At 43.2% G+C, this 21254-nt stretch overlaps 1 protein-coding gene across 4 annotated transcripts in view; it reads right to left on the bottom strand.

Annotated features, from left to right (window-relative positions):
- Positions 1-21254, bottom strand: part of CENPE (centromere protein E) — a 101846-nt gene that overhangs the window by 45393 nt on the left and 35199 nt on the right. For all 4 annotated transcript variants that reach the window (XM_075200938.1, XM_075200943.1, XM_075200947.1 and 1 more), the window contains 8 exons: positions 21205-21252; positions 21040-21126; positions 16611-16925; positions 15763-15909; positions 14748-15071; positions 14454-14627; positions 14251-14361; positions 9699-9821 (listed from right to left, as the gene is read on the bottom strand). In XM_075200938.1, coding sequence (XP_075057039.1) covers positions 9699-9821; positions 14251-14361; positions 14454-14627; positions 14748-15071; positions 15763-15909; positions 16611-16925; positions 21040-21126; positions 21205-21252 — 1329 coding nt within the window. The remainder of the gene's footprint in view (positions 1-9698; positions 9822-14250; positions 14362-14453; positions 14628-14747; positions 15072-15762; positions 15910-16610; positions 16926-21039; positions 21127-21204; positions 21253-21254) is intronic.

The following is a 21254-nucleotide window of genomic DNA, read 5'->3' as shown; positions in this document are numbered from 1 at the left end:
AACCAATTGTGAGGTTTTTAGGTTTATTAACGATCCATGGTGCTCCAGAATCCTGATGGCAAGAGTCAGGTGCTGTTGTAACAGATTTGCCGATGTGGCCTTGATGAGGACGTCGTCTAAATAAGTTATTATTTTGACTTCTCTGGAACGAAGACATGCCGCCATTACCGATATGATTTTTGTGAACACACTGGGCGCTGATGTCTCTCCCAAATGGGGATTTGAAGGCAAGTGTACTTTTTATCTATTGACGCAAAAAATTTGTCTGCCTCCAATCCATTGATTACTGATCGGAGGGACTCCATGTGAAATCTGTCCATCCGTAGGTGTAGATTTAACATTTTTAAATTTAAAATGTGTTGGAATGATCCATCCGGCTTCGGGACCAGAAATAGGTGTGAATAGAACCCTTGTCTTTTCTAGTACCGTGTAAATTACTCCTGCAGAAAGAAGAGAAGCTACACAGTCGCACTGCCTGTCTTCTTTCTGGATCGCGCGGTAAATATGTTGCAAAGAAGTGACGAGGAGCTGGACCCGCCCGGTCTATCATGTACCCTCACGTCATGATCCCGCAGATCCAAAATGTTTTGGGAGGATGCTATCCACTGTTGCCTGAACAGACTTAATCTCTCTCCCACTCCTGCTGTCGCAAGAAAGGGTGTAAGACAGTCAGGATGCCGGTTTTTCCGGAACTTTGGCGGACGGGCATCTCGTAGAGAGGGAGGACTTACTTCTGTAAGAGTGTCCCCTGCTACCAGTTGGTCTGCCTCTACTCGTCTGACCTCTAGCAAAGGAGCCTCCCCGAAAGGGCTGGCGAAAAAAAAACCAAAAACGGATGTTTACTGGCAGAAAAGTACTTTTACCACCAGTGGCCTGGCAAATAATATTGTCCAATGCAGGCCCAAATAACACTGCGCCTGAATAGGGTAATGTTTCAAACAAATTCTTACATTCTTTATCTGCGTCCCAGGACCTCAGCCATAGGGTCCTTCTAGCTGCCACCTCCGAAACAAATATTCAGGAAATAGAGGCTGCATATTGGGACGCCCCCTTTAGATGCAGGACAAGGGGAAGCAATTCTGAATCCTGCAGTCCCTCAGTCAACTGTCCTGCTCAAGCGCTTCCATCGCTCTAGCAACCCACGCCGATGAAAACATGGGTCTGAAAGAGGAGCAAGAGGTGCCTGCCGCTACATAGATAGGTTAAGGGTCATTTTAAAAAACCATACAGTCAGTGGGATCCTGCAAGGCTGCTGTTCCCGGCACCGAAAGTGTACTGTGACGAACTAAGCAAGCTACCTTAGTGTCAACCTTTGGGATCTCTTCCCAGCGGGCAGATCCTCTTCCTGTGATAGGTACAGGGTAAGGAATCTCCTTGAAATAGTAAACTACCGGTCCGGTTGTTTCCAAGCAGCTTCTGCGATGTCTGTTAAGTCCACTGACAGCGTATCTTCTCATTTTTTTCCTGAAAAACCCCTCTTTTGAAGATTTGGGTTCATCCAAATCCATAAGGTCCAGGGCTTGTATGACTGCCAAGAGCAGATAGTCAATGCCCTGATATCTATAGGATACTTATGGGTCCGTGACCTGCGCAAAAGCTGAGTCAATAATAGGCTCACCTTACTCTGCTGATCTCTCAGAATCAGAGAGGGATAGGAAAGGATTTGCAGTTTGAAGTCTCTTATTTCTAGATAGTATAGGTCTTGGTGCTTCTAGAAAACGGTTTAATCTATCTAGGCATCTGACCAAGGATGAGAACCAGGCTGGTTCTCCAGAGGAAGAGCCTGGGTTAGTGAGAGGATGATGGACCCGCCAAAGCCACTTCAGATGTCCCAGCAGTCACTGGCATCCCTACTGTCACAGGGAGGGCAGTTTCTACTGAAGCTGCTGTCAGAACAGCAGAAACCGCTGTTAGCCCCGTAGACTTAGTAAGTAGTTGGACCAGTGTAGTAACTGACTGCGCCAGAGAAGACGCCCATGCAGGTTCCTCCGGTAGTGGAAGTACATTAATCTGGGCCTGCAAAGTGTCCCCCCCTTGTCACAGTCAATACAAAGTGCCCCTGGGTACTTTTGTACAATTGGCATCTTAACTTTACATTTTGAACAAGTGAAATATTTTGTAAGTGGTGCAGACATCCTATCAGACATATTTGTAAAGGGAAAACACACTGAAGCAATAGTATTTCAGTCACTCAAGATATAGGCTTGAAAGAATTACAAGTATACTAACTAATCTAAGACAGTCCAAGTTGTATCTTGTAACAAGCAATATGAAAAGATGTACATTGGCTAAGTAGAATACAATATTTTTTTTAATCTACTTGCAACACATTAATATACCCCTATATCCAATATGAGTATAAAGGTAAATAAATATTGGTACTTAGCCTTCCAGCCAAGTCAGATATGCAGGAGAGTAGTCAGTAGTGTCCCCGATGTCAGGCTGAGGAGAGTCTGCTGTCTTCCCGGGCAATCTCAAGGCGTGCATATTGGGAGAGTCCAAGTATGCAAGTAGAGGTGAGGGAGCTCTATACACCTTAGCTCCGGTCCCAGAGTTTCCTGCCCCTGTTCCTGGAATCGGTGGCTATTTTCTATCTATTTTAAACAGGCCATTGTGTATCCTCAGTTCTCGTCGTCCTTCTCCAAAAGAGGAACTTGGTATAACCCAGCAAGATGCGGCCGCCATAGTTCCGAGTACCGACGCTCTATGCCTGTCTAGGCAGTGCAGATATGTCGGAAGGCTGTCAGTGTGACAGCGGCTTCATTAACACTGCAGGCGCTGTCAGTGAGAACCGTCCGGCTCGCACAAGACAGTGTAGTGCAGCTGCCTAATAGGAGCGTGCTCTCACTAGATCACACACCTTAGATAAAGATAGCAACAAAAAAAAGAGGATTTATGTACTTACGTTAAATCCGTTTCTCTGATTCCGTCTGGGGGACACTGCTTACCATGGGTTGTTGAGGGGAGCTTGGGAGTTGGCACCTAACTAGTTAACTTTAGTACTGCTGACAAACCCCTCCCCTCTACAATCCCCCTGCCTCTTCCTGTCCAGTTAGTTTTAACAAGCCCAAGGATAAAAAGGGCAGCCACACAAGAGCACACAGAAGAATAACAGAAGGGAGGGATCGCAGTGTCCCCCAGACGGAATCAGAGAAACGGATTTAACGTAAGTACATAAATCCTCTTTTCTCTTTCATCCAGTCTGGGGGACACTTCTTACCATGGGGACGTTCTAAAGCAGCCCCCTAAGGGTGGGACTACTCCGAAAATCCCGCTCGTAAAGCACTACGAGCGAAATCTGCATCAGCTGATGCAAAAACATTAAACTGATAAAATTTTGCAAAGGTGTGGACAGAGGACCAGGTGGCTGCCCTGCAAAGCTGGTCTGCAGAAGCTCCATTTCTTGCTGCCCACGAAGCCCCTACTGATCTGGTGGAATGGGCTGTAAGTCTCTCCGGCACAGGACGGTTAGCCTTTATATAAGCCTGCCTGATGGTAGACGTAATCCATCTAGCGATGGATTGTTTTGAGGCTAGCCAGCCTCTCTTATTAGCGTCATAAAGAACAAACAGAGTCAGTCCGTCTAATCTGGGAAGTTCTTTTAACATAAATGCGGAGAGCCCTAACCACATCTAACTTTTCCATCGATTGCTGATCCGCATGAGAAGTGGATAAGAAAACCGGAACTACTATTTCCTGGTTTAAATGAAAAGCCAAAACTACCTTTGGAACAAAGGAAGGAAGGGTTCTTAACACCGCTCTATCCTCGTGGAAAACCAAATAAGGTTCCCAACAGGACAGGGCTCCTAATTCAGAAACTCTACGAGCAGAAACAATGGCCAGAAGAAAGAGGACCTTCCAGGTCAACCACTTTAAATCTGCCCTGCTCAATGGCTCGAAGGCAGGCCCCTTGAGCATGTCCAGAACCAAGTTGAGATCCCATGGAGCTGTAGGGGGGACATAAGGAGGCTGTATATGCAGAACTCCCTGAAAAAAAGTCCTAATATCTGGTAAATCAGCTAATTTCGTATGAAAAAATACTGAAAGAGCTGAAACCTGAAACTTTAGGGAGCCTAATCTAAGGCCTGCTTCTAGGCCATCCTGAAGGAAAGCTAACAAGCGAGGGAGACAAAAGGAGGACGAGTGGCATGTCCTATTTTCGCACCAGCCAATGTAGGCCTTCCAAATCCGGTGATAGATGCGAGAAGCTGGTTTCCTAGCTCGTATCATTGTTTGTATTACACTGGAAGAAAAACCTCTAGCCCTCCAGAGGCTGGCTTCAACAGCCATGCCGTTAAATTGAGCCGAGGTAAATTCTGGTGATGGAATGGACCTTGAAGAAGGTCGACTCGATACGGAAGGCGGAATCCCGGACCTTCCGCCATAAATATTATTTCTGCGAACCACACACGCCGTGGCCAGAAGGGAGCTACTAGAATTACTGGCAGAGAGCCCTGCCGTACTCGTCTGAGGACGCAAGGAAGCATGGGGATCGGAGAAAACAGGCATCCCATCCTGAATTCCCATGACATCGTCATGACGTCCACTGCCACCGCTAAAGGATCTCTTACCCTTGCGCAGAAACTGTGAACCTTTCTGTTGTGTCTGGAGGCCATGAGGTCTATGTCTGGAAGACCCCACCTGTGGACCAGAGATTGGAAGACTTCCGGGTGTATCGACCACTCCCCCGGCATCATTCGGTTTCGACTTGGATAGTCCGCCTCCCAGTTTTCTATTTCTGGAATGAAAACTGCTGATATTGCCGGAACATATAGCTCTGCCCAAACCAATATTTGGGCTGCGATATCCATCGCTGCTGCGCTCCTGGTTCCTCCTTGTCTGTTGACATATGCCACGGCCGTGGCATTGTCGGACTGGATTCTGACCGGGTAGCCCTGAAGGGACGGTGCTCCCCGGAGGGCCAAAAGAATGGCCTTCAATTCCAATACATTTATTGGGAGAGCAGACTCCTGAACCGACCACCGTCCCTAGAGCCGGAGGTGCAGGATTACAGTCCCCCAACCTTTCAAGCTGGCATCTGTCGTGGCTATAATCCACGACCATGGTGCGAAAGATCTGCCCACATTCAAGTGATCGTGGCACAGCCACCACTGAAGAGATATTCTCGCCCTCTGAGATAGAGAGATCTTTTGAAGTTCCAGGTGTAGGTGTTATCCTGACCACTTCGACAATAGGTCCCACTGGAAACATCGAGAATGGGCTCGACCGAAGGGAATGGTCTCGAAGGAGGCCACCATCTTTCCGAGTAGCCTCATGCACAAGTGCATTGAGGGTTTGCGGGAAGACAGAACCTGAGTAGTTACCTTTTGAATAGAGGTGACCTTCTCTACTGGGAGAAATATCCTTTGCTTGCTGGTGTCCATAATGAGTCCTAGGAACACCATGCGCTGACACGGAACCAACTGGGATTTCCTTGAATTCATCAGCCATCCGTGGCCCTTTAGGACCGCCTGGATGAGGGATAGGTGATAGTCTAGGCAACTCTCTGTGGAAGCCTTGATGAGTAGGTCAGCCAAATAAGGAACGACCTGAACACCCTGCAGGTGAAGACATGCTGCCATTACCGACATAATCTTTGTGAAAACCCTTGGCGCTGTTGAGAGGCCAAAGGGGAGGGCCGAAACTGATAGTGACCTGATCCCACCGAAAATCTGAGAAGGGACTGATGGTGGATCCAAATGGGAATGTGGAGATATGCGTCCTTTATATCTATGGACGCTATGAACTGATCTTTCGCTAGGCCGTTTATTACTGACCTTAGGAGATTCCATCCGAAATTTGTCCACTCTTAAGTGAACATTGAGGCCCTTTAGGTTGAGGATGGGACGAAAGGAGCCGTCCGGCTTCGAGACTAGGAACAGGTTGGAATAAAAACCTCTTCCCTTCTGGCAATCTGGAACCCTGCAGATGACCTTCTGAACCAGAAGAGAAGCTACACAATCCTGTATAGCCTGTCTTCTTAATGGATCTCGGGGAAGGGGAGTCTGGAAGTAACGGCGTGGAGCCGGGCCCAGAAGGTCTATTTTGTACCCTTCTGAAATAATCCCCCGAATTCAAGGGTCTTGGGAAGACGCTGCCCACTGTTCGTAAAACAGAGACAGACGTCCCCCCACTGGCGCCCCCTGCGATACAGGGTGGTCGTCAGGACGCAGGCTTTTCCTGGGTCTTAGGGGCCTGGCGCTTAGATGCAAACGAGGACCTCCCCCTGGTAGAGGAGCCTCGGGAATAGGATTGCCTGCCTCTAAAGGACTGTCCCCTATGGGAAGAGGCCCCACGAAAGGGCTGACGAAAAAAGGTGCCCCTCGGGGCGCGGCTCCTGTTAGCATATACTGGCAAGGAAGTGCTTTTGCCCCCCGTTGCCTGAGAAATAAGGGTATCTAATTCCGGGCCGAACAGACCTGCTGCCGAAAAAGGAATAGTTTCAACGGACCTTTTTGATTCCGCATCACCTTCCCAGGATTTCAGCCAAAGCTTCCTCCTAGCTGAAATGAAGGCCGCCTGGATGTAAGAGGAAACCGCCGCTGAGTTCTGGGCCGCCTCATAAAGATAGCCCGAAGCCTCCTTTAAATGCAAGGCTAGGGGAAGAAATTCGGAGTCCTGTAAGGCCTCTGCCAGCTGGTCTGCCCATGCCTCCATGGCTCTAGCCACCCAGGCTGAGGCAAATGTGGGTCTGAAGGCAGAACCCGCAGCCGCAAATATGGATTTGAGCTGGGATTCAACCTTGCGGTCATTGGCGTCCGGAAGGGACGCTGAACCAGGGGCTGGAAGTAAAGTATGTTTTGCCAAGCGAGCAATAGGGATATCCACCTTGGGAATACTCTCCCAGCGAACCACTTCTTCCTGTAAGGGATACAGGGAAGAGAACCTCTTGGGAATAGAAAATCTTTTATCAGGGTGTTTCCATGCCCCTTCAGCAATATCTCTAAGTTCTGCGGAAGGGGGAAAACGGCTGGCCTTCCTCTTGGCCTTTTTAAAGAGACTTCTGTCTCTGGGAGTAATATCTTCCGGCTCTGGGAGATCCAACGCCTGTCTGACCGCTTAAACCAAATCGTTAACAAATTGGCCTTTAGAAATTTCTCCGTGCTCTGAGGAATGACCTTGGTCAGTATCCGAATAAATTTCCCCTTCTTCCTCAGACTCCTCCTCAGAGTCTGAGAGGACCAATAGGGGATTAACAGATCTAGGTCTCTTTCTTTTAGCAGGCGGGGTGTTAGAGGAGTCAAGCAACTGGTTAAGCTTGTCCAAACCTCTTACAATAGCTGTAGACCATGCCGGATCGGTAGCAACCGGGGCTGGGTCAGTCTGTAATGACTAAGGTCCCGGCAAACTCAAAGCACTAGAACCTGAGGAAGCCGGGAGGTCTGACTGCGTACTAGCATTACTAGCCACAGAAGTTGCCACAGTAGTCAGCAACTGGTTAGATTGAAACACCATCTGAGCTAAAGAACTAACAGACTGTGTCAGGAAGGTAACCCAGGCCGGTTCCACCGACGGTGGGACTGAAACCTGCTGGGTCTGTGTAGTGGAAGCCTCTGCTTCGCATGCCGTGCAGAGCGCCAACGGGTCCCTCTGAGCGCACGTTAATTTTACATTACATTTAGAACATGTGAAATATTTTGCCATAGGGCCCTTTCCCTTATCTGTCATATTTATAAAGGAAGGCACACCAAGCACACAGACTAAATAAAAATCTAGCTGAATATACAGATCGATAGCAGAGAGAGATCGATAGCGAGAGAGATTAAAGTATGTAATGAACAGAGAAAATACCAAGTAATCAACTGATATATTTTTAAAAGTTGTACTTGAAAATTGTAAACACCATAAATATCTATGGCTAGTAGGAGGCTATAGTGTAAACCTGCTAGCCCAGTATTACAACATCAGATATGTGTGTAATTTAAGGTGATACTTAGCCCAAGGGACACAAAGGGGAGAAGTCCGACAGCAGTCCTGTGCTTTCCTCCTCAGCTCTGTTCCTCTTCCCGGGCTTCTGCTGGCGCCAGAAGACTTGGGAAAGACCATCTCTCTCTCTGTAGGGAGGGGGGGGGGGGGAACTCTATGTTTTAGCTCCCCCTCCTTCCGTTTTGCCGCTATTAGCAATTATTAATTTAAAAAAAAAAAAAACTTGCTTCAAACGTGGCAGAGTAGTGGAGACCTCTAGGACAGAGGTCTCCGCAGCGGAGATATCCGACGCCCCCCCTCCTATGTATGAGGGGGGAATCTTGGTATAGCCCCCTCTCCTTCAGCGCTGCTGCCGAAATCCAAGATGGCCGCCGGCATTTACACTATCCGATAACCGGCGCTCTATGCCTCTAGGCTGGAGTGCAGCGGTCCTTGAGACCGCTTGTCACTCCTTTCAATCAGGCACCCTTTTCTTATACTTTGGTCCCTGTCAGTGAGAGCCGCTGGCTCTCAGCTGACAGGGGAATGCCTGCGCTGCCAAGCTGTGAGTGTGTTCTCTATAGTAGAACACACTCCAGCACTGCCACCTGTAAAAAAGTAAAAAATAAAAGAAAAAAATAAAATTTCTTAAAATTTACCCTAAGTACTAAAAAATGCTGCCCAAACTCCAGGGCACCTAAAAAAAACTGGACAGGAAGAGGCAGGGGGATTGTAGAGGGGAGGGGTTTGTCAGCAGTACTAAAGTTAATTAGTTAGGTGCCAACTCCCAAGCTCCCCTCCACAACCCATGGTAAGCAGTGTCCCCCAGACCGGATGAAAGAGAAATATGTTTTTTTTCTAAAAAAATTAAAGAAATAGAATAAATAAAAGTAAAAAGCTATGCTAGCAAAAAAAAATAAATAAAAAAAAAATGTAAGCCCAACTCTCTTGGGCACATAAACTAAACTGAGGAGCTCCAGGGGGTGCAGAGGTGAGAAGTCTGTCAACATTGATACATTGAACACGTTAAGTGCCGTCCCCATGCTCCCCTCATACAACCCATGGTAGCAGTGTCCCCCAGATAGGGTGAGAGAAAAAACAAAATATCCCAAAACAGCAGCAACCCTGAGTTCAAAGGCTTTACCCAAAGCAAAGCCTGTAGCAGAGACTAGTGTCCATGGAGCTAAAGAGAGCATTTACCACTCACTACTCACAGACAAAGGTATCCATTGTATCTGTAGACTGAAGTTTCATTGCCCACCACTTAATCTGTTGATTCTTTGGAATAGAGAGGCACTAAGAGACAAAGCTTGCAGGACCACAGAGTCATTGTCCACTCTTGCCTACGTCTCCGGGTGGAGAAAGGAGAAGGAACCTTGCACATGGAAAGTGTGGGATGGAGGAGCTTTCCAACCACCGTAGAAAGATTATACACTAATTATGTCAACAATCTAGCCCAAGAGAGCGATAGTGTGCTGGAGTCTCACTGGTTTTGCTGCCAATTCATAAGCTTAGACAGGCACAAGATTCTGTTAAACTTGTCGCCCCTGGCTGAAGAAAATCCAAGGAGTTAGGGGGATGGGGGAAGGGGGTTAGAGTGGAGTTAAAAGTAAAAAAAACCAAAAAAAACCAAACAAAAATAAAATAAAAATCCATCGCTCAAAATGAGGTCCTTGACTAAAGGGACTAATAGGGAAACAAGCAAGCCATAGCAGGGAGTAAAAAGATGCATAGTTTTTGTGCTGCACTTTTTAATACTCAATTGCCAATGCAAAAATAGATCTGAAACTCACCGGAAAGCCATCTTTATTGTCACAGTGTGATTCCTGTTTTTGCTCTGTTACATTCTTCAGTTCTCCTAGAATCTTGTCTCTCTCAGTCATAATCACATTTAGCTGTTCTTCCAACTGTAATATCTTAAAACAGTAGGTGTTAAAATGACATTACACACGTCTATTAACACTTGAGACAAACTAGAAATGTACCACTATGTAATACTTCTAACATTTTGGAGAAATTCTACATTCTCCAGAGATTGTGTGTGAATGGACTAGCCATATGGAAAATTTGCAAATTTATGTTTAAATGATAGTATATTTTAAGAAATTCATAGCTACCCCCACAAATAGCTGTTGATAGACTAGAAAAAGTACACATGAATAATAGCTCTTCTTTCCTTTAGTTTTTTTGAGTGATTTCCCAACCTCTCTCTGAAAAATTTAACACATGGACAAGGGAGGGAACACTGGTGTTGTCATGGAGTTCATTAAGGAAAAGAAAATAAAATTGGCTAAACAATTTGCATATTTCCTTTTCAGACTCCATGGCAGGCTCACAAATGAGATCTACCTAACCATTCAAACATTATAAATCAAACAAACACTCATGCAAGTAAAATATATTTTATCGATCAACGGCTTGCAAAATCTCCCTTCTGAATGGACGTCATGACATCTAGGATATGGTGCCTGAAATATGTATGGATCGATGATTATTCAGCTGTTTTACGCAGATATTCTGCCGAAGCCCGAGCCCAAAGAAGTTAGTACTGCTCCTGTGGAACGTGCACCCAATATTTTTGACAGCTTTTGGAAGCTGCTCGACCTTGCCTTGGACTTTCAGGATGTATATTGAGGTGAAATTGTCCAATATCTTTTGGCCTGGAGATATACAAAAATATTGCTCTGACCCATTGAAATGTTATGTTGTTAGAGGTCTCTGGACACAAAAATTTAATTATTCTCTTTTTTGCTTATAGTAATACTTTAATCAATTTGTCAGAGACACAGTTACTCTTCAACAGTACATGCTCAATCTCCACACCACACCATCAAAAGAGGGTCTTTCTGCATACGGGTAAAGAACGGATGTAGAAGATCTGGCTGAACAGATAGAAGCCATGCTGCTGTGAACTCCAATCTGAAATCCAAAATATGGAAGAATTTCTATTCTATACTCGTGTATGTGCAATTAAAGGAATAGGAGTGAACATGTACCTCAGTTTGAATTACCAAGGGCTGGTTAGAACATATATTGCTTCTGCTTTTGAGTCCTTGTGACAGGCGTAGAATCTCCTTGTCGTTTTAGCCAGTCACCATAAAATCTATTTTGGGATTCCAAAACCTCTAGATTTGCCGAAACACTTCCTCATTCAATGCCTAGCCTCCCGTATGGATCTGCCAATTCGTCAACTTGTTGTCCTTTCCAACTAACTGAAGTGCCAAGAGGATCTTTATACCACTATACACCCAGGATATGATGGCTATCTCCACCATCATGAACTTTGTCTAGGTGCCTCTGCCTGTCTGTTTATGAAGGCGTTTAAATGCAAACCTGTATACAGTGCAATCTGACGGTTGTAGTCTATATTCCTTTTGACTGCATACATTTTGTATTACCTCAATGTTCAGATGAGCGCCCCATTCTTTGGAGCTTAAATCTGTTGTTACTACAGTCCACTCTGGCTCTAAGAGATTACCCTTTTCTATAATGTTGGATCTTACCACCATTCCAAAGATTTTCTCTGTTCTGTGTAAGGCACAGATTTTGATGCAATGGTTTCTACTTGTGATTCCAAAGTTTAAATACTTCTAGCTGTAGACTCATGTGCCAGATTGCCAATGAAAGTATCTCTATGGCTGAGAACGCTTGTTGAGATTGGAATAGATAATACAGGATTCTTTGTGCTTTTCTTCTCTCTGTATCCATTTGTATTCCTTGAAAATGGATCTGTTGGGATGGCACAAGATGACTCTTGGTGAAGTTTATGAACCAGAAAAAACAAATACACAACATTGAGTGTTTTGGCACGGTGTTCTGATTTTTCCATTAACAGTATATCACCCAAATATGGTAACACTGCAATTACCTGTTTCTGGAAAGCAGCATCAGGGCTATCAACACATTTGTGAACGTACTGAGAGAAGTTGAGATGCCAAATGGTAGGCAGTACACTGAAAATGGTGTCCCATATTGAAGAATATGAGGAATTGATAATGTTCCTATGCAACTGCAATGTGACGATAGCCATCCTGTAAATTTGTTAAGATCAGGTAATGTCCTTTTACTGCTCTGAGAATGGAGCTTAAGCTTTCAGTTCGAAAGTTGCCTGGCTCTACCAGAAAGTTTGAAGTAAAAACACACTATAACCCTCTGACTGGCTGGCACTGGACAAAATACTTGTTTCTCCAAAAGTGTTCATAGACTGCTTTACATTGCCTTCTTTTGCAACAGTAATTGTAGGCTCTGATCTTACAAAACATTATGTCTTGGGTACCTTGTAGAACCCAGTTTTGTACCCAATGCTTACAATGTCCTCGGCCCAGAATTACCATGAAACAGGTGTCCAAGTCTCCACATACATTGCACTCCTGCTACCCATCCGGGCTGTTAGAGAGTGGGTAAATCCATACTTCTGTAGATTTTTTTTGCCGTCATTCTTCCCTAGAACGGAACAAAACAGCCGCTTTGATGACTTGCCTTTAAACTGTCTTGTATATTGTTTGCCCAGATAACAAGTTCTGGCTTCCTTGAAGAACACAGAAAAATATTTTATTTTACTAGTTATAAGTAACAAATGTATTTCCTTTATGAATTACCTTCATATCTAGTCGATAGTGTCACAGTATCCAATGATGCCTGATGTAGGAATTCAATTCGGTGGCTAAGTGGTTAGCACTTCTGCCTCACAGCACTGGGGTCATGAGTTCAATTCCCGACCAGTCTTATCTGTGTGGAGTTTGTCTGTTCTTCCTGTGTTTGCGTGGGTTTCCTCCGGGTACTCCAGTTTCCTCCCACACTCCAAAAACATACTAGTAGGTTAATTGGCTGCAATTAAAATTGATCCTAGTCTTTCTCTGTTTGTTTGTGTGTGTGTGTGTGTGTGTTAGGGAATTAAGACTAAGCTCGAACGGGGCAGGGACTGATATGAATGAGTTCTCTGTACAGCACTGCGAAATCAGTGGCGCTATATAAATAAATGGTGATGATGATTCCTCATCATCTATTATTTATCAAGTTTTGTTTACTTTTTCTTGAGTATCAACGTATAGTATTGTCCACACAGACTCCGATTCCCTGGAAACGGCTTCATCTACAGAAACATGCAGGGTTTTTTGGTTTTTTTTAAACATTTCTTAATTTCTCCATCCATAGGGTCATAAAACGAGCATCCGTCTTCAAAAAGTATAGCAGTTTTTATGGACAAGTAAGCCACTGCAGAATCTACTTTAGGTACCAAATTCCATCTATTAGGCCCATTTTCCTGAATGGGATACATCACGTAGATGTGTCTAACCTCTAAAAAGGAACAGTGGAGGTATCACCAATAGCAATCAATCAGATTCTAGTTATAATTTTATAGAATGTACTAGATAATAGCCAGGATATGTTCGGTTGCTATAGGCAACATCTCAAGCTTTCCTTTTTTAGAAGGTTTGATACCCCAAAGGTGTCTAATGTTCTTATATTAGATTGTTTCTCCAATTGATCCCATTCGTCTGTAGTCTCCTTATAAATGAAGTCATTCTGCAGGTAGATGGCGACTCCAATATACTCAGTCTTCTAGATTATTTAATTAAATGAGTCCACAAATTCAAGCGTAAGGGTTCCATATTCATCTTTAGCTTTCCTTCCTTCAGTATCAGAGGAGCTTGTCCCACATGACTTCAGATTCCTCTAAAGAATTCCAGTACCTTATCACAGACTATACTCATTTGAGATCTTTTCCTTTTAACCCTTTGCCTGCAGGTCTTTAGGAAAAAGTTTTTTCTCATCCAATTCGTTAACTAACTAAGGCTTACCTTAAATGGGTGTCCTTCGGCTTTCAGGGTTCAAGGGGCAGGTTCCGGCTTGAAGCTGTGCTCCAGACTTTGCAATGCAGCAGTGTGTTCGTTCATCCATGTGCACCGAATTGAATGTTTCAGCAGCTCAGGTCAGACTTGACATCAGTGGGCTTTTTAAAATTCAAATGCCGCCTTCCCACATATACTACCTAGGTAGACAATGGTCCCAAGGGAGCCATCGTTACTCAGTGTAAGGTAATCCATAAGGATGCAACACTGGGACCTTACGGATCCTCTCTTGGAACTGGTGAGCTTAAACCCAGGATTTGAGAGGGGGGAAAAAAAATGATAAAAAAAAAAAAGGAGAGGAGGAAAGACAATATAAACCTTCAGGAGGCAACGTTTTCCTTCTCCCTACTTAGCTGGTAAGGATTAACAGATTTGTTGGGCTGCCATGCGAGTCCTAAAAGGAAAATGGCTCACTATCTTGGATGAACAAGGTTTACACACAAATTAAGCCTCTGCGCCTAGCTGCCGATCTAAAAGACAGCACAGTACTTACTTTGTTTTCCAGGTCTTTTCCGTTAACTTGTGAGCTCATTGCATCCAATAAGTGGGACTTATTTTTCAGCTCATCTAGAGCATTTCTTAACTCTTCCTGTGTTTCTATGGACTGTAAAAAAAAAAAAAAAAATAAAAAAAAAAATCAACTACAAATCCCACTACACTGTTTAACTCCCTGTATTGAATTTGTGCATTCCCTACCATTTCTATGTTCTCCTGTAAATCAAGCTTCAGTTGGTCTCTTTCAGCCGTTATATTTTTTAGTGCATCATGCAACTTTTCTATTTCTTGAAGAGCGATCAGTTGTTGCTCTTGATTTACTGCTCCATCTTGTAGCAAATGTTTCTCTGAGAAGTGTTGTGCCTGTTCATTTATCTGTTGAATCAAAATTACTGAATGGAATTTTCCATGTTTCAATAATAGCCATTGTATCCCCACATCCTGACGCTACAATAGTAACAACTTCTATTAAACATCTAAACAATGATGACATACCTGACAAGCCTGTTCATCGTTTTTATGTATGTGGTCTTTGAGACCATCCCCTACTTCTTGGAGGGTATTAGCGATGTTCTTTAATTCATCCTGCTCCAAAGGTACAGATCTCAGTTGTTCTACAAGGCAGTAGTGATTTTGTTTAAGTTTATTATTTTCTTCCTCCACCCTGGCTAGAGTCAGCTCACTAGACTGTATGCGTTCCTGGAGAATTTCCATTTCAGAAATCACACTCTGATGAACTCTTTCAAGTTCCATTTTCTCATTATTAATAGTTTCATATTTTGCTTTGTTTTCTTGCAGTTGTTTGATCAGCATGGAAGTCTGAAAGAACAAAAAAAAAAAAAAAAACAATGCTCCAGATTATATTGAAGCTTTGATGTTGCAAGTCTCATTCTATACAAATACTATCTGCCTGATGTCTGCAGACCATTATAGAGTAGAAGACTAGTCCGCAGAGTAGAAGACTAGTCCGCAGAGTAGAAGACTAGTCCGCAGAGTAGAAGACTAGTCCGCAGAGTAGAAGACTAGTCCGCAGAGTAGAAGACTAGTCCGCAGAGTAGAAGACTAGTCCGCAGAGTAGAAGACTAGTCCGCAGAGTAGAAGACTAGTCCGCAGAGTAGAAGACTAGTCCGCAGAGTAGAAGACTAGACCATCTCATTGTCCGCTTATGAAATAAAGCTACCAGATTTATCCTATCTTCCCCTATTTTGTGTTAAATTTGCTGGCTGTGATCGCTTTACACTTTTGCAGGATTTAAATAGTTAAACAGATGTGTTCAGCAAGCAATGACAAACCAATACATTTGGCTACATTATTCAGAAAGGCGTTTACCAGACAGGTTAACATTAGTTACCCATGGCAATTTTTTTGCAGATATAGATGGTAGAATGTGTACAAAGATCTTATCAGGATGTGGAAAACCTACATGTGCTAAAATTAGACATCAATACAATAATTATATTGTGACATGTGTAACAAAATTTAGTGACAGTTGGCTAAAAGTTTGACACACCTTTTCCTGTAAGTTTTCTTGGCTTTCTGCTTGTAATGAAATGCCTCCAGCACAGGCTGCAATCTGTTTTCTTAGATCAGCAACAAGTTGTTTCTGCTGTTTAAGCTCTTCTTGTGTTACCCTCAACTCATCCTGTGTTTCAATTGACTGTTCATGATGTAAAAGGAAGACAAAGCAAATGAGAACTACTTGTATTTATTATTGTGGTACATTTTTTAAATTATAAAATAATCTGGAGTGTAAAGAATGGGGAATTCCAAAGTAGCAGAAAGAATAAAACTGGAAATATGGACTTTTAAAATCAGCAAAATATAAAAGAAAAAGAAACTACTGCAAAACTAACAAATGTGAACTGAAAATCTATACAAACAATAAAGATTGAATCAGTGTGATTTGAGGATTATTAATCTTTTACTTCTCCTTGTATTGTAAATTAATTCTTACCGTAGAATATAGCAATCCTCTTTAATACCCACATGCCATTTTTTATTCCTTAATGTTTCTGCCTGTGGTCATCATACCCAAAATGTATTTAAACTTTCTTTCATATATCTTAAGGTTATAATTATATTTGTGATGTATAGTTCAGAAGAAACTGGTTAGTTAAAGTGTCTTATCTATATCCTGACAAAGCACATAAGAAGTTAGGCATATGTAAATTATATTTTCTTCAATGATTTAATTTTTGCAAATATATATATATATATATATATATATATATATATATATATATATATATATATATATATATATATATATATATATATATGTCTCTGAAATATATTCAAATAAAAAACAAATCTGAATTTTTGCAATTTAATAGGAATGGAAAGTAAACTTTTCTTTACCAGTTCAATATTTTCATTCAGATCTTGTTTCAGACTATCCTTCTCAGCTTTTAGGTCTTCCACTTTTAAATTAAGTTCATCCCTGTACTGAATAACCAGCCTGAACTCTTCACGGAGCTCCTCAAGTTTATGTGATGCTTCAGCATCACCGCTATGCATAATATTCTGCGAAGACTGCAATTTGCCAAGCTGTTCCTGAAGTTGCTCCATTTCAGTAATCAATGCAAGGTTCTTTTTTTCGAAATCTTGCTTCTCCTTGTGTAATTCAGAATGCTTTTCTGCTTGTTGCTGAAGAGCAGCAACTAGCGATGAGAGCTAAGAAAACCACCAAAACAAACTGTTAAACTGTGGTAGCAAAGAACAAATATGCTCCAACAATACAAAGAAAATGTTACTACATAATTAGCCATCACTGACGTTTGTAACTAAGGCACGTGGCTTATTTTTGGATCATTTGATATATAGTAGTAAATTACAATTAAGGTAAAACAGAAAATGCAGGTGTTAATTGTACTTGCTTTAAATACATGTGTATGGAGGCTGCGCCTGTATTGCTCCCTGAAAGAAAGCCTGCATTTCGAGTAAAATTTCTAGTTCTCTCAAAGGACAACCAATAAGGCAGACATAAGGACCTTCAATAAACCAAGTCTGATGCCCCTATCCAAACCCTCTTTGCAAGAGAAGTAAAAATGGGCCAACCAAAAAGAGGTATGCAATTCCTTTAGTTTGCACCAGGTAGGTCTTCCTTTAAATAGGTAGATACTATGACAAGTGACGCTGAAAAAAACCATCCATTTTCCACAAATTTCTCTGCAACTAAGTTTCCACTAGTAGCACCTGAGTGCCCTCTCCTTAATATCTTCTAGATTACCTGCAGAATCCCCTGGTCTGGAGCAGAAGGGTCTCCACATCCCTGTTGCATCACATGAAGGGCCTAGCTGAGGAAAACTGCATCACAGTTCACCACTGGGGTGAACACTGCCACAATGGATGTAATATTCAGTTTATTGCAAGAACCTCTCATGGCTAGGGCACTCGGTGTCTCACTGATTGACTTTTTTCACGGCATCTTTACGGCCCTTCTTCACAAGAACGGGCATTATCTGACTAAGGCAATGAAAAATCGTTCTGAATCCCATGGAGTCCAATGGCTTTGAAAGTGGCACTGAAGGTTGACAGCCTCCCCACCAGCCTTGCATCCATAGTCAACAGTGTCCATTTCCAAAGGTTGTTGCCACTCAGTCCCCAGAGGAGCGAATGATCCACTTTTGGAGACTGATGAACTGGCAGGTCAGATGATGGACATTTGTTAATTTCAAAATAAGCTTGATCAGAAACTCCCTCACAAACTGCAATGCCTCAAAAAGGTGTGTGCCTAGGACTTTCAAACAAAAGTGGACACCAGTCTGATCCAATGGTGTTCTCTACCAAGAACACCCTCTACATATGGGTATCGAAGAACAGTCCCAGTAAAACGATCATGTTGAGATTCTAAGATCTGGGCTCATGAGTTTGTCGCAAGGCCGGGTAATGTCCCACCTTGGTCAGCAAATTGTCAGCTAGGAAATGAGACGTCATAAGATCTATGATGCATTCCTGAAATACCATAATCCTCCACATATGTCCTTTTCCTCACCCTGCTTCTTCTTATGGCTGATGGTGACATCTCACCTAACCCCGAACACCGTTCAATCCCCAATCTCTGCTTGCGCTTCTCTCTCCATCCCAAACCTTTCCACCCACCCTGTACTTGCAGTCCCGGCAGCCTTATCCACATATCTCCACTAGCCACTCTTCTCTTTTCCTGTGCACTATGGAATGCCAGATCTGTCTGTAACAAACTAATATCCATTCATGATCTATTCATTTCTAAATCCCTCAACTTCCTTGCCATTACAGAAACTTTCCTCACCTCCTCTGACACTACATCACCTGCAGCTCTCTCCTACTGGGGGACTCTCCCTCAACCATACCCCAGACCCGGAAACAGACAAGGTGGTGGAGTAAGCATTCCACTTTCTCCAAGTCGCACCTTCCAAGTCCTACCCCCACGAACCCTCACTCTCATTCTCTTCCTTTGAAGTCCACACTAACCGTCCATTTGATCCTCTCCACCTTCGTGTTGCTGTCATGAAAATGAAGCCTCTACACTCATCTAATCATCTCACCCTACAACCTGTCCTATCGACCCTCTTCCCTCCCAACTTTTCTGTCCCCTCTCCTCCACTGCATGCCCATCTCTAGTTCACCTCTTCAAACTGTCTTTCCACTGGCACATTTCCATTCTCCTTTAAACATTTACCAATTCTAAAGAAAGCATCTCTCGATCCAGCCTCTCGAACTATCACCCTATTTCTCTCCTCCCCTTTGCCTCCAAACTACTTGAGCGATTAGTGTACAAATGTGTCTCACTTTCTCTCCTCTCAATACATTTGCGACTCTCTGCAATCACCAACATTCCACTAAAACTGCTCTCACAAAAGTGTTGATCTACTTACTGCAAAATCTAATGGTTATTTATCCACTCATTCTGGACCTCTTTGCTGCTTTTGACACGGTTGATTACCCTCTTCTCCTATTATCCTTTATTTATTAGGCGCCACAAGAGTTCCGCAGCGCCATGCACAGCACAAACAGTAGACTAAACAAGGTGAAACATTACAAACGGTAAACAAAAAATACCAAAACTTCAGAGACTCCAGGCAGGCTAATGCAGTAAAGACGGAGCAGACGAGCAGGTATGGAGAACAAAGGGAAGAGGGCCCTGCTCAAATGAGCTTACATCCTAAGGTAGGGTAGACAGAACTCAGGCACACAGGGAGCAAGTTGAAGTGGGGAGAGAACAGGGGGGCTGGGAGGAGAGAGGGGAAGAACAGGTGGAGGAGATGAGGGGCTTAGGTGGAAGGTTGGTAAGCCTTTAGGAACAGGTAAGTTTTGAGTGCCTTCTTGGAGGACAGATTGGGAGAAAGATGGATGGAGCGAGGGAGGCCGTTCCAGTGAAGGGGGGCAGCACGGGAGAAGTCTTGGATTCTGAAGTGGGAAGAGGTGATCAGAGTAGGACCGAGTCCTACACACCATTCACTTCATTGGCCTTTGTGACACAGTTCTTTCCTGGTTCACTTCCTACCTATCAAACCACTCCTTTAGTGTTTCTACCTCTGGTACATCCTCCCCTCTACGCCTATCTGTGGGACCCCAACAAGACACTGTTCTTTACACTTCACTATTTTCATTCTACACCTCTTCTCTTGGAGCACCAATTCGCTTATTCGGCCTTTAGTCTACGCTGATGACACCCAAATATCTCTTCCCCTGCCCTCTCTACCCTTCTGTACTAGCTCGTGTAAGCAACTGTATTTCAGCCATTTCCACATGGATGTCTCAATGCTACCTAAAGCTCAACATATCCAAAACTGAGCTTTTTACCTCAAATCTCCCTCGCTATCAATAACACCACAATTTCCTTAGTCTCCCAAGCCCGCTGCCTTGGTGTTATCCTCTGCTTTATTACTCACATATAGACCGAGTCCCAGTCCTGTCAATTTCACCTTAAAACCATTGCCAGAATAAGCAGTTTTCTTACTCAACATGCTACCAAAACTCTTATACATTCTCACATCTCCAGTCTTGACTACTGCAATCTAGCATTCCCGACACCCATATATCCACACTTCAATCCATCCTAAATGCTGCTGCAAGACTGATCTTACTCTCTCACCACTCCACATCTACTGTACACTTTGCAAATCCCTACACTGGCTTCCTGAGTCCTCCAGAATCAAATTCAAATTACTCCGATCAACTCTCCACTGACCAACTGACTCAAGTCCCCTTTTGTCGTGTAAATGGATTTAAGGATGGCCTCTATCTTTCTATCTGTACCATTCCATTATTTAGCAAATTGAATGGAGTTACATATGCTTATAAATAGTTAGCGAATTATGGGGAGAAAAAATAAAAAAATGTATTGTAAGGGTAATAAAGCCCTACTGTCAATTACTACAGATATTAGAGAGGACATCTAATTTCTGTGTCATTTATGTGTTCATGGAACTCCTTGGTGACTTCTGATATTCTTACAATTTACAGAAGGGAGTGCATTATGCTTTAGAAGTTATAACTATTAAAAATGTGTTCATGTTCATTTTCCTATTAACCTCACCCTCAGGTAAACACCCAATATTAAGAACAGCCACACCAGCTACTGAGCATGACTGCTCACATTACTTAATCATAATGTACAACTTAATATCCTTTAGGATTGCACCACTAGTCAGTTGTGCACATTCTTATAACAAAAAAGAAAGATTAAATTCAGCTACATATTGCAGATAATGATTAGCTTTAAACTGGAGTATGATAAATTGCAAATAAATTATTTGTTTTGCATCATAAAACCTTTAGCTATTTGATACAGAAATACACTTACATTGGTTAACTGATCTTGGAGGTTGCCCCTCTCAGCTAGAGTGGATTTGTGCACTTCTTCCATTTCCTCTGTGTGAGCTGCCAGTTCCTGTAAAGAATAAAGCTGAATTTATTACACGCCATCTACAGCAGCTCTTTCTGAGGCAGATTATCTCAGTCACATTACCTGTTTAGCTTGAACCAGTTCGTGTCTCTCTTGTAGTGTGGTAGAGAGCT

Source organism: Mixophyes fleayi, chromosome 1, assembly GCF_038048845.1.
Source record: "Mixophyes fleayi isolate aMixFle1 chromosome 1, aMixFle1.hap1, whole genome shotgun sequence".
Taxonomy (NCBI): domain Eukaryota; kingdom Metazoa; phylum Chordata; class Amphibia; order Anura; family Limnodynastidae; genus Mixophyes; species Mixophyes fleayi.
Note: the sequence above shows the minus strand (reverse complement) of the source record. Positions and strands in the feature narration are given on the sequence as shown.